Source organism: Lemur catta, chromosome X, assembly GCF_020740605.2.
Source record: "Lemur catta isolate mLemCat1 chromosome X, mLemCat1.pri, whole genome shotgun sequence".
Classification (NCBI taxonomy): Eukaryota; Metazoa; Chordata; class Mammalia; order Primates; family Lemuridae; genus Lemur; species Lemur catta.
This window is the reverse complement of record NC_059155.1, coordinates 54,898,912-54,912,161: the sequence shown is the minus strand read 5'-3', so window position 1 is coordinate 54,912,161 and position 13,250 is coordinate 54,898,912. Positions and strand designations below refer to the sequence as shown.

Here is a 13,250-nt window from a genome sequence, read left to right as displayed (position 1 = left end):
TTTCCCTCCCCCTCACCCAAAACAAGACTTCACTCCTACTGCCATGATGATGGGAAGAAAATCACATTAAAAAGGGCTCATGTTCTGTATTGGTTGACAAGTTATTCTAATTTTATACACCAGAACGTTTCCTGCAGTACGTTACCCTGCCTTCTGTGAAAGGTAAACTGAAGATAAAGATGTGAAGAATCCCAAGACTCTGGTTGTTGGAGGGTCTCACTTTATCCATGTTTCAGGAGAATCAATGTAAATGTTTACACATTTTAAAGAAAAGTATCATCCAGCTGCAGACAGCAGCAGTAAAAAAAAAAAAAAATGGGGGCTTCTCAGCAACGCATGGAAAATGTCCTGGAAATGGTAATGCTCAAGGAGAGCTTATTAAAGCATTCTGAATGGTATTTTTAAAAAATCAAGTATCAAAGAGGATAGGATTCAAAGTGAAAAAACATTTCTATGTGCAGTGTTCTATGTGCAAACTGCACATTTCTACAGAATGATGAGCTGTACCAAATACCACATTGGAACAACAAAAATTACAGTCTAAGGTAAACTCAAATGAGGAAAAATATGGCAGAACCCAAGAAGAAGAAATGTTAATGTCTTAGGTGTCCTGAAAATAATTCTGAAAAAATTCTCCCTTTTCTTCATCATCTACTCTGATTCATTTGGGACCAGGAGGGATTGTGGCTGGATTCTGCACTGATGAAGTTGGAAATGCCTGCAAATTCATCCCCGGCTGGAATGGTCCCCCAGATTGGGTAGGAATTACTACAGACTGTTGTGTTGTTCCTGAAATTCCTACCCACTGTACTGGATACCCTGTCCCCCCGACAGCATTATACTGACAAACATGGGGCATTCCATATGATGATAATGGCCCAGGAAATGAAGGGAGTGAGAGTCCTTGTGGTAAGGAAGTTGGGACAGCTCCACGGATTTGGGACAGAGAAGAAATCCATGTTGATGTGTAGCCCATAGTAGATGAAGTATTCTAACAGAAACAAAAATAAAAACAAAAGATCAGTTTATTTGGTATATGCTTTTACCAGTCTATATTCCTTCTTATTCTTTTTGGCTTACTATTCCCATTGTGTGTAGCTACCATTTTTGGAGTGCCTTTTTGTGTACTAAGCATGGTTACATACCTTATTTCATTTCATCTTCATAACTGCCCTGCCTTGCAGGGTAGGCATTTTTCAGATGAGGAAACAGAAGCTCAAAATTGGTAACTCACCCAGCACCACTAAGCAAGTTAATAGTGAGGCGGGGATTTGAACACAGTTCTAGCTAACTCCAAAGCCTAGACTAAAATCCTGTTCACATTTTTAGTCCCTCCTTTCCTATGCTAGCACTACTCTTCTATTTTTATTTCCTTCTGTCAGCATTCTCTCATACAGTGCTATAGACAAGAATAGCCATCTTAGTACATAATTCTTTGGAAACAAAGGAGCATGATTTAGTGTGGCATAGTGGAAAGAACCTGGCATATAGCAGGTGCTCAGTAAATGTCTCCTTTCTACCCCTACCTCCTATTCACTGTCTTAAAGTCTGACATTTATGTTATTTTATCGGAAATTTAAACTCAAGATGAGATAATTATGTTTTTGGCAGTACTGAGAAAATATATTCCTGACTCTTATCATATTGTATTATAATTATTCATATGTATAGAGATTACTGAAATCTTATGCACATGGGAATAAGAAGTCCAATGAAAGTAATTCTCATTTAAAGGAGAGCTTGGAGGCAGCAGAAATGGCTCAGTTAGGAGAGCATTAGACTAAAGGAGAGCTTGGTATAAGTCCCAAATGCTTAGTTCTTCTAAATTCACTTGTCAAGCTAAAACTAAATTTTCAACTACACTTAGCTAAAAACTAAACTTTAAAGTTTCAACTAATCTTTAATTAGAAATTTTCAACTTAGTGTAAAGATTTTTAGTTTGACTCAAGAATGAATGGCAATATCTTTTCAGGTGAAAAACATTTATTTAAAGTTCAGCAATCCCTTCTTAATATCAGTGTTTTCTGTTAAAGTAAAATTAAATTTAATATTTCTGATTCAAAACAGCACATAGAGTATGATAGCTTTCTATGTATGCATGGAAATAACTTTATTAAAATGCTATCTGAAATTATGTTTACCTAAAGTTAATGAAAATCATTTCTGGGTGGTAGGATTTGAAGGTAATATTTTTAAATTTGTACTTTTCTGTATTGGTTAATCACTATAATAAACATTACTGGTTTACAAACAATAACCTAATTTTATTTTTTAAAAAAGAAAAATTGGAGAGGTTATAAATCTCCTCTTGGATATTTCAAAGACATCTCAGATTCAAAATGCCCCAAACTAAATGTGCAATCTTCCCCTACCAAAGCACACTGCTCATGTTCCCCATTTCAGGGATTCATCCACTGGAATGGTATCTAGTTATACAAGCCAGAAACCCGGCCTTGATACTTCCCCTCTGCTATACATTCATTCTGTCACCAAGTCCATTTTCTCTCTCAAATATTTTTTGGAATCTGTTCACTTCTCTTCAACTCAACTTCCCTTTATCTAGACTACTATGACTAACTCTTAATTGGTCTGCCAACATCTATCCTTACCCCCAATAATGCTTTCCTCTTGCTTCAGTCAGTGATATTTTCAAAAAAATAAATCTGATCATGTCAACCCTAGGGCTTCAATGGCTATCTATCTTTCTTAAAATAAAGACAAAATTCCTTATCATCACCACTTTTAACACCCCATCTACCTCCTTAGATTCATTGTGTACCAACTCAGTACTCTTTACTTCTGCCAAACTGGCGAACTTTCAGTCCCTTCATGCTCCCTTCCTCATACAGGGCTTTCCTTTGCATATGTTATTCTTTCTGCATGGAATCACATTCCCTCCCCTTTTTACATAGTTAATACCTACTCGTCTTTCAGATCTCTGCTCAGTCATCACTTTCTTTTCTAAAAATATTTTTTATTTATTTTTATGCTTTTTTATGTTGCCTGTTGCCCAGGCCAGAGTGCCGTGGCATCATCATAGCTCACTACAACCTCAAACTCCTGGGCTCAAGCGATCCTCCTGCCTCAGCCTCCTGAGTAGCTGGGACTACAGGTGCATGCCACCATGTCTGGCTACTTTTTGTATTTTTTGTAGAGATGGGGGTCTTGCTATATTGCTCACAGTAGGCAACATAGGCTGGTCTTGAACTCCTGGCAGAGAGCCTGGTACACAGTAATGGGCTTGTTACATAAATGTTGTGCAAACAAATATTTCTAATTAAGGCTACAGAACAATAACATGGAAGAATATTAGTGCGATGGGCTCTCTACATAAAGATACAATGAACTGGCTGGGCGCGGTGGCTCACACCTGTAATCCTAGCACTCTGGGAGGCCGAGGCGGGTGGATCGCTCGAGGTCAGGAGTTCGAGACCAGCCTGAGCAAGAGTGAGACCCTCCCCCCCCCCCCCGTCTCTACCAAAAATAGAAGGAAATGATTTGGACAGCTAAAAATCTATATAGAAAAAATTAGCCGGGCATGGTGGCGCATGCCTGTAGTCCCAGCTACTCAGGAGGCTGAGGCAGTAGGATCGCTTAAGCCCAGGAGTTTGAGGTTGCTGTGAGCTAGGCTGACGCCATGGCACTCACTCTAGCCCGGGCAACAAAGCGAGACTCTGTCTCAAAAAAAAAAAAAAAGATATAATGAACTGAACCTAAAAATACAAAAATAGTTACCATATATAGGGTACCTACTATATAACACCTGTAAAGGTACAGCTTTATAGGTGTTATCTCATTTAATCCTCACAGCAATCTTGGAAAGCAGGTATTATTCCTGTTTGAAAGATACAAAAACTGAGGCACAGAGAGATCAAATGACTTATCTAAAGTCACACAACTAGTAAATGACTAAGCTGAGATTGGAACCCAAGTCTGTTAAATGAACTTCACTACTTTTGTTCACACATCATTTTCTACTGGCCCTTCCTCCCAATATCCTCTATTATACTGCAATAAACCACCCTCAACTAGTCAACAAAAGCCTCCATTCACACAGTACTCAGAAGGTCTCCCACTGGCAATATAAATACATTTACATTTGAAATTTGCCTATAAAGGCTTCCAATTTTTACAATGGTGATACTATCTGTGTATAAACTGGTGCCAGGAGTAAGAAAAATACACAGAACCCCAAGGAGATACATTGGTTATTAGTTTGGCAAATCTAGGATTTTAAAAATTTTTATTCAATATTAATAATAAATGTACTATCAGACTTTACCAAACTATATTCAATGACTATATATGTACACAAACATAACACACATACACAGAGATATAGCTCTTTCAATTATGAGGGTTAAGATTCTAAGCCCTGATTCACATTTTAATCGGTTTACTCATTTTGAAAAAATGTCACTTACTTTAAAAATTCAAACACAGGAAAGTACAAAATAAAATAAGGCCCAAATTCCACCATCCAGCATATTTTTTGTGGCTTTTCATATTTCTCTATGCATATAAACATATATCTAATATATACAATTTTGCCTAAATTATATTATACTATGTATGCTGTTCTATAAACCTGCCTTCTTCCTACTCTAGAATGCATTGTGGACATCTTTCTACATTTCAATTGCATGTATACCTAAGGCCACATGTAATAACTAGGGATCTCGTACATAAAATTAAGATACCTCTTATAATATTCTAGCTTAAATAGTTTTAAAATTCTTTTTCATACTGAACAAATAACTTATTGGCTGTAAGAATACTGATGTACAACATAGGATAGCTTTTCCTCAAAACCCAAACTCTTCTTGCACCACAGGATTGAATTAACCCTCACTCCAGATGCTTTCTTCTTTGATATTTGATGTTTTTTTTTAAAGCTAGAATAGTCTAAAACAGGGTAAGCAAATTATGGTCTGCCACCTCTTTTTGTAAGTCAAGTTTTATGGAACAAAGCCACACCATTTGTTTACATATTGTGTATGGCTGCTTTTGCACTACAATGGATTTGGGTAGTTGTAATCCTATGTCTTGAAAAGCCTAAAATATTTATTAACTGGCCCCTTCCTAGAAAAAGTTTACTGACCCCTGGTCTAAAAGATAATCTGCTCAAAGGCATAATGAATCTAGACAAAGATAAAAGTCCCTATGTTATCAAGTCACACCACTTTCTCATAGTGACTGTAACCATAGGCATAAGTGATTCAATTTTTATGGTTTTAGTTCTCATAAACAACTTACTTCATATACTTTGTTCCAGTTTTCTGTCTCTAATTTGTGTTGACTCTGTTTAAGTTGGTTTAAACTTGGCTTAATAAGAGAATTTCCTACTGCTTCCTTTGTCCAGTCATCCACCAGCTTGTGTAAATCATCTGTGAACATCCCCTTTTTAGTGGCTGCAGACTGCTGGCATGATGTTGCATTACTCTCCACACACAGTGGATCTATAAGAAAAAACAGAGAAACCATGAAAAGGAATTATAACTGATAAATTGATAAGTCTTCTTTGGCCAACAATGCAGTTAACAGAACCGCACATGGGATACAGATTAGGGTGACCAGACATTGAAGTTTACCTGGGATATTCCTGGTTTAAAGCTGGTGTCCTGGAGTTACTCACACACAGTATTCCCTTTTAATCTCAAAAGTTTCCTCTTGTTTGGACAGCAAATTATATGGTTACCTTAGGTATAAATCAAGTATAATAAATAGGATCTCCCAAAATTAGTATAAACTCTAATATTTTCATCAGCTTCCTCAGATAGATGCTTAGAAGCATTAAAAAAAGAATCACAGAATGTTAGTAAACGAAAAAACCTTAGAGGTCTAGTGCAAACCACTTGTTTTATAATGGAAAAACGAGGCCCAGAAAGAGTAAATTGCCATGCCCAGGTTCTTACAATTAGTTAAAGACCTGAAACTCTAAAGTCTAGACAAAGACTCTCTCTCTTTTCAATATTATTATACTTACTTTCAACAAGCTTCAGAAAACTAGAATCTCATATTATTCTTTTACCAATATTTCTGTTAATGATTTTAAAAAAGAATGTGTTATCTACAATAGCAGAAATGAGGATGCAGATGGTTTGATGAGCCTCGTGAGTTCTGGAGCATAAAAATGTTTAAATAAATTAATCAATTACAGAGGACTCTGACTAGTACAAAGTTTCCTAATCTGAACATCACACCAAGTCTTTAAATGATAATTTAGTACTATTATCCATGCTTATGAAATCATTCTCATAGAAAATATTCATAGGGTTCTAATTCCTCTGATTGAATTATAAGCCAAAAACTTACACGGTAGGTCAAAATCAATTTTATTATCCGCAGTGAGGTATCACAAGATCAGAGGAATAGTCTACACGTATACTCGCTGTCAAATTGGTACTAACTGATCAACACTATGGTGCTCACACGGTAGTGATACTCTCCAGGGATTAGAGGGTTGAGGGGGACAAACTCATAACTAAGGGTCACAGACACAATGAGCATTGTAGAGGGGAATGGCATGCCTCTAAACCTCGCTTGGGTGAGGCAAAGTCATAAAATGTAACTAGAAGATATTTGCACTTCAGTGTTTATTGCAGCATTATTCACAATGGTTAAATTATGGAATCATCTTAAGGGTTTATCAAGGGATGAATGGATAAAAATGATATGGTGTTTGTACATAAAGGAATATTATTTAGCCATGAAAAAGAAGGAAATTTTGTCATTTGCAGAAACATGGATAGATCTGGAGGACATTATTTTAAGTGAAATAAACCAGGCACAGAAAGACAAATATTTCATTTTAACACTCATATATGAGACCTAAAAAAAAATTGATCTCAAGTAAGTAGTGAATAGAATGGTGGCTACCAGAGATTGGTCAGGGGGGTGGGATGGGGTAATGAAGAGATGTTGGTGAAGGGGTAATTCTGTTTAATAGAAGGAAGAAGTTCTGATGTTCACTGGTACAATGGGACAACTATAGTTGACAATAGTTTATTGTATTTCAGAATAGCTAGAAGTTTTCAAATGCTCCCAACATAAAGCAATGATGAATGTTTTAGGTGAATCTTGTCCCAGTTACCCTGATTTGATCATTGTATGTTGTGTGCTTGTATCAAGATGTAACATGTAATCCATGAATATGTACAATTATTATGTATCAATAAAAAGATAAAATAAAATCAATTTTAAATATAGTTGTGAAATTTAAGCACAATAATATTTCCAGGGATTTAACTGAAGAAATATGTGAAACTTTCTTGTACATTTGTTATGGTAATTTTTAATCACGAAAAAATATGGAAAATGCAAAAGATAATATTAGAATCCTTCATATTAACATTTTCAACGTACTTTTCTTTATCTTCTTTGAAACTTAAACAGGCCTGTAATACAGGGACAGCAAATATCATTGTATTTTATAGATAGTGAAACTGGGACCCAGAAGGTAAACAACTGGGGTTATATGCTAGGGCTAGAACCCAGGTATCCTGACTGTCAAGTCAGTGTGCTTTCCAATATACCATGCCAGCTGATGTAATAAACTAGGAAATGGTTTAAAGCTGTTGTTCTGGATTAATCTTGGATGAAGACATTACTTAATAAGGAGGAACATGATAATCTCATGACTGCCTATGCATAGTCTGTGATTCTCTATGAACCCTGCACTACTGAAAGCTTAGATTCAAGGAGATTAAATATTAAATAAAAATATTAATGAAAATTGCTTAAGAAGAGTTTAATGAGGGCCGGATGTGGTGGCTCACACCTATAATCCCAACACTTTGGGAGGCCAAGGTGGGAGGAACACTTGAAGCCAGGAATTCAAGACCAGGCTGGGCAACACAGTGAGACCCCATCTCCACAAAAAAATTTTACAAACTAGCTGGGCATGGTGGCATGTGCCTGTAGTCATAGCTACTCAGGAAGCTGAGACAGGAGGATTGCTTGAGCCCAGGAGTTCAATGTTATACTGAGCTATGATCAGGCCACACTGCACTCCAGCCTGGGTGACAGAGCAGGGCCCTGTCTCATAAAAACAAAAAGACTTTAATGAATTAATTGGAACATTCACATATATAAGAGTTTTATAACAACAATGTTTATTATTAATTTGAGGCAACCACGATGTATTAAAATGACATACCAACCTTGTTGCAATTCCTATTTTTCTAAGACTTAAAATCCTAAGACACACAAGTCAGCCTATAATATAAATATTTTTTCTTGTTATCCCTTTACACATTCATTTAATTCTCTGTCTACTCCAGGGAGAGAATAAATAGAACAATAAAGTTGGAGAAGACGTAAGAGCTGAAGCCTTTGTAGACTGTGTTCTTACCCTGGAAGAATGTCAGCAGGTAGTATGAAAAGGAGAAGATTAGTCAGAAACATAAACATATTAGTGCTACTAGCAGTTTTGTCCACCAACTTCTCTTTGGAATATTTTTGTGCTCAATTCCTTCTGCTTCTAAAAAATTTGTTGCAGAGAGGTAAGTATAAATGTCATTCATTTAAGAACATTTCTACACTAAGGGAAAATATAATGTTAGGACTCTTGTGCACAAATCTGGTGGAACAAGTTATCTTGAATACTCAATGGCAGTCAGTGACAACTGCTGCACTACTGGTACAACAGCCGACAAATGGAGGAAAAATTAATGAACAAACCAAAACAACTATTTAAATGAAACAGAGGCTGGGGCAATTCCACTCCTAAGCAGGCAACATAAAGATCTACACACACACACACACACACACACACACACACGCGCACACACACACACACACACACACACACACACACACACACACCCAAAGTCACCAAGAACAATGTGCTATATATGAGAAGGAAAAAAATGCTATTTGAATGTTATTCAGTGCTTAACTTTGCTTTGTATATGGTAGGGATCATTTATTTATTGGTTTTATCTAAAAGGTATTCATATCACACTATAAAAGATCACTTAATTTAAAGTTCACAAACCAGAAAGTACCCGATCAATGCACATTAAAATAAGTACTTGGCAAATGTGGTTTATAATAGGTAGTAATAACATTACTTATTAACTTCAAAGGTATTCTTTAATATTCATTTCTTATTGATGGAATGAATAAAACCAGAGTTCAGTCCTTGGTGCTCTTTTTTGTTCTTTCCCCCTAAGGTGATGCCTCTATTCAGATAGCTTCAGTGATCACCACTGCAAATGTTTCCATCTCATCTCAAACCTTGATTTCTCTCTTCAATCCCAATTTCACAACTAACTTCAAATGTGCTTTTCTACTTGGATGTTAATAAATCATTAAGTTCAATACATCCATGGTCCTGGCATGACAGTTTGCCTAAATGTCATATTTCTGTTAAACATACAATATTTTCTCCAAACCACCCAGACTCAGATCCTTTGGATCTCCCCACAAACACACACATATCCAGTACATCACTACATCATGGCAATTCATCCTGTATGGTGTCTTTTGTCCATTTTCATTTCTAAAATTCTCTAAGCTCTTAATCATCTCATGCATGGACCACTGTGATTGTAATGATCTAAATGGACTAACTCCCTGGCTCTAACCAATATATTCTTCATACTGTCACCAGATTGGTATCAGTTAAAAGCTGTTTTCAGTATTTCCCTCCTCTACATACATACATACATAATTCCTTAACGCTAACAATAGTAGGGCTTCAACTTATTTAGGTGGCAAAGTCCTTGGAAATCATTGTTGTCTTTGCAGAACAAATACATTATCTTATTATCCTTAAACAAACATATCTCACTTATTGAGCTTAAATATATGTGTGTTAGATCAGATACATTATTTTACACTAAACACTAGCATGACAAGCTGTGGCAGCTGCTAAAGTTTGTTTCTCTTAAAAGTATGGAAGGAGCCAGGCATGGTGGCACGTACCTGTAAGCCCAGCTACTTGGGAGGCTGAGGCAGGAGGATCACACGAGCCCAGGAGTTCAAAGCTGCAGCCTAGGCAACATAACAAGAACCCATTTCAAAAGAAAAGAAAAAAGTATAGAAAAAAACTTTCTAGAGTTTCCTCCATTTCACCCAACTGTTATATTGTCTGTCTCCCAAATAAATCTTGCATTTTACCACATGCATGCCTTAATATCATGCAATTGACAATACTCATTCCCCTCCACTTAATCTATTTTAATGCTGCCCATTTACTCTTCAATACCAACTCAAATCCTAACTCCTGCACGAAGTATTCTCAGATCACTATCATCATTCATTCCTTTCAACCCATTGCAGACACAGTTTATGGTATTAGAAGCAATACAATATAATAGTTAAGAGCCAAGACTTTGGAGTCAGACAGATTTGGATTCTATCACTTATTAACTGAGATCCTAGGGAAGTTGCTAAACCTACCTCACTAACTTCAGTCTCCTTATCTATAAAAGACAAACACTAATATTTACCTACCTTTCAATACTGTTTTGAGGATTAAGACAATGTATGTAATATGATTATGTTTTGGGATCTCCAAGATCACCCACACATTCAGTGATTTGCTAGAAGGTCTCACAGGACTCAACATATAGTTGTATTCATGGCCAAGGTTTATTACAGTGAAAGAATACACAATAGGATCAGCAAAGGAAAAGGACAGGAGTCTAGAGAAATTCGTGCACATACTACTTTATGCACTCTCCCTATTGTGAGGGGGCATAGTTGAGTATGCTCATTTCTGCAGCAACAAAAAAATGCAGCAACAGGTATATGAGTTTCTGCCCTGGGAAGACCTTTAGAGATTTGGTGTCCAAGATTTTCACTGGGGGCTGGTCCTAGAGGCACATAACAAAATTCCAGACTCTCAGAAGGAAAACAGGTGTTCAGCATAAATCACATTTGTACCAACAAACTAGGCAAAGTGAACTATTTACCAGTTAGGGAACAGAGGGAAACCAAGTTCCCACATACCAGCCAAGTGCAAACCTTGCAAGCAGGCCTTTCTAAAGATAGCAGTGGTCTCATGCCTATTATGTTAACTTTATTTTGTACAATTTACCACAGTGCTCATATTGTAAGATAATTACACATATGAATTATGGATACCATTAAATTTCAATACCATTCATCAGCTAACGTTTTCCACAAAACAGGTATAGTTGTGGGCAGGGAAGGATGACTGTGGATCTCTCTCTCTCTCTCTCTCTCTGTACACACACACACACACACACATACATACATATAATATATGTATGTGTCAGAGCAGTGCTTCTTAAAATGTATTCTATGAAAATGGGTTCTCTGGTAAAATTGTTTTGGGAAATGTTATATATTATTTCCTTTCTTGGAAATTCTCAATTCATATTAGCACATTAAAGGAGTTAAGAGGTTATACGGTGAAGAAACCAGTTTTCATATGATCGAATCCCACATTTTGCATTTGACCATGCAATACTTATTAACTCCTTGCTGATAATTTATGAAATGCTGTGCTAAGGCCTACAAATGTGTCCACCAACCTTGGCCAAATGGGAACGATATGAAATGCCAGCAAGTATTGAAAGAGCGCCAGTAGAGCTACAAATAGGAAATCACCTGTTTCTGTGACAGGCAATAAAGTAACAAAACCACTAGAAATATGTGTGGAGCACCCTATCTTTGTAAATGTTGCCCCATGAGTTATAAAAAGAAAGAGAAAATAAAAATTCAGTTCCTACTTAAGAAGACATTATCATTTTATATTAAGTCTGGTTTGGAACTGATCTAAACATTTTAAGAATAAGTTAATTTAACAGAAGTACAATAGTCAGATACTCTCTTTCCTATCTGCTAAATAATACTTTCTGGCTTCCAGCATAACAGAGTAAGGAGGTTAACAAATCTGCTCCCTCAAAAACAGTCATAAAGTTGGACAAAATTCAAAAACAACCATTTTAGCACTCCAGAATTTGCCCAGAGGCATACAACAAAATCGGAAGCATTTATTGATGAAAATTACTGGGTCAGGTGCAGTGGCTCATGCCTGTAATCCCAGCACTTTGGGAAGGTGACGGGGGAGGATCGCTTAAGGCCAGAAGTTCCAGACCAGCCCGGGCAGCATAGCAAGACCCCCCCCATCTCTAAAAAAAATAAAAATAAAAATTAGCTGGGTGTGGTGGCACCTAGCTGTAGTCCTGCTACTTGAGAGGTTGAGGAGGGAGGATTGCTTAAGCCCAGGAGTTCAAGTCTGCAGTGAGCTATGATCACACCACTGCACCCTAGCCTGGGTGACAGAGCAAGATGCTGTTTCTTACAAGAGAGAGAGGAAAAAATAAAAAGAAAGAAAGAAAACTACTGAACTTTAGGTAAGAACCATGCAATCTGTGATGTTTTGCACAGGGCTGTTCCCATCACCCCCACCCAGCTCTGTTGCCCAACAATTCTACTGAAGTAGGGCAGGCTAAGGAAACAATAAGTTTTGTTGCTGCTGCTGCTGCTGCTACCATAGAGGAATCACTTTATTTGGAACTTTAGAAGCAGGAATTCCATCAGCCTGAAGTTAACAGGGAGCTCTGGGAAGTAAGACAGCCATAGGAAGCTTGATAAATTCTCCACATATCTTAGGTTGACTGGATGGTTCTCTGACCATAATGAAGTACAAATTAGTAAAAAAAAAAATATAATGAGTAAAATCTCCAAACACTTGGAAATTAAACAACACACTACCAAATAATCCATGGATCAATGAGGAAGTCTCAAGGAAAATTAGAAGACATTTGGAACTTTAAAAAATCATTTAGGAGGTCAAAGAATCCAAGAATGGAATGTAGAATGTGACAAAAGAATCTACTGATATTGCAAATGTATGAAACAACCTCATATAAGAGGATAAGGAAACAGGTGAACTATATAACTTTGGAAATGAGTGACACCTGTAATACTAAAAGAAACTGTACATAAGCACTGTATTCTAGTTGATAAAGGTGTTTCCCACTGGGGTACGAGTTAACAATTCTGAAACTACTATACTTGTATAATGAAATTGAACAATTAAGTAAATGGCAGGAAGATGGTGAGAGTGAGGTTTCTCACTGCTAGAATAAGGTTACAGATAAGAAGAGATGGGTAGAATGATCCATGTGGTAATGGATTAGAGTTAGAGACATCAATATGAATGCAAATTTACTTTAGTATGGTATACAGATGGCTACATATAGAAATGGTCATGGGGTGTGTGTGTGTGTGTATACATATATGTAGTTCCTTATCTATCGGGCAAGAGG

General features: G+C 36.8%; 1 protein-coding gene across 2 annotated transcripts in view; it reads right to left on the bottom strand.

Moving 5' to 3' along the window:
- Positions 1–578: 578 nt before the first annotated feature.
- Positions 579–13,250, bottom strand: part of WNK3 (WNK lysine deficient protein kinase 3) — a 116,377-nt gene continuing 103,705 nt past the window's right edge. For both annotated transcript variants that reach the window (XM_045537623.1, XM_045537624.1), the window contains 2 exons: positions 5,257–5,459; positions 579–991 (listed from right to left, as the gene is read on the bottom strand). In XM_045537623.1, coding sequence (XP_045393579.1) covers positions 662–991; positions 5,257–5,459 — 533 coding nt within the window. In that variant the 3' untranslated portion in view covers positions 579–661. The remainder of the gene's footprint in view (positions 992–5,256; positions 5,460–13,250) is intronic.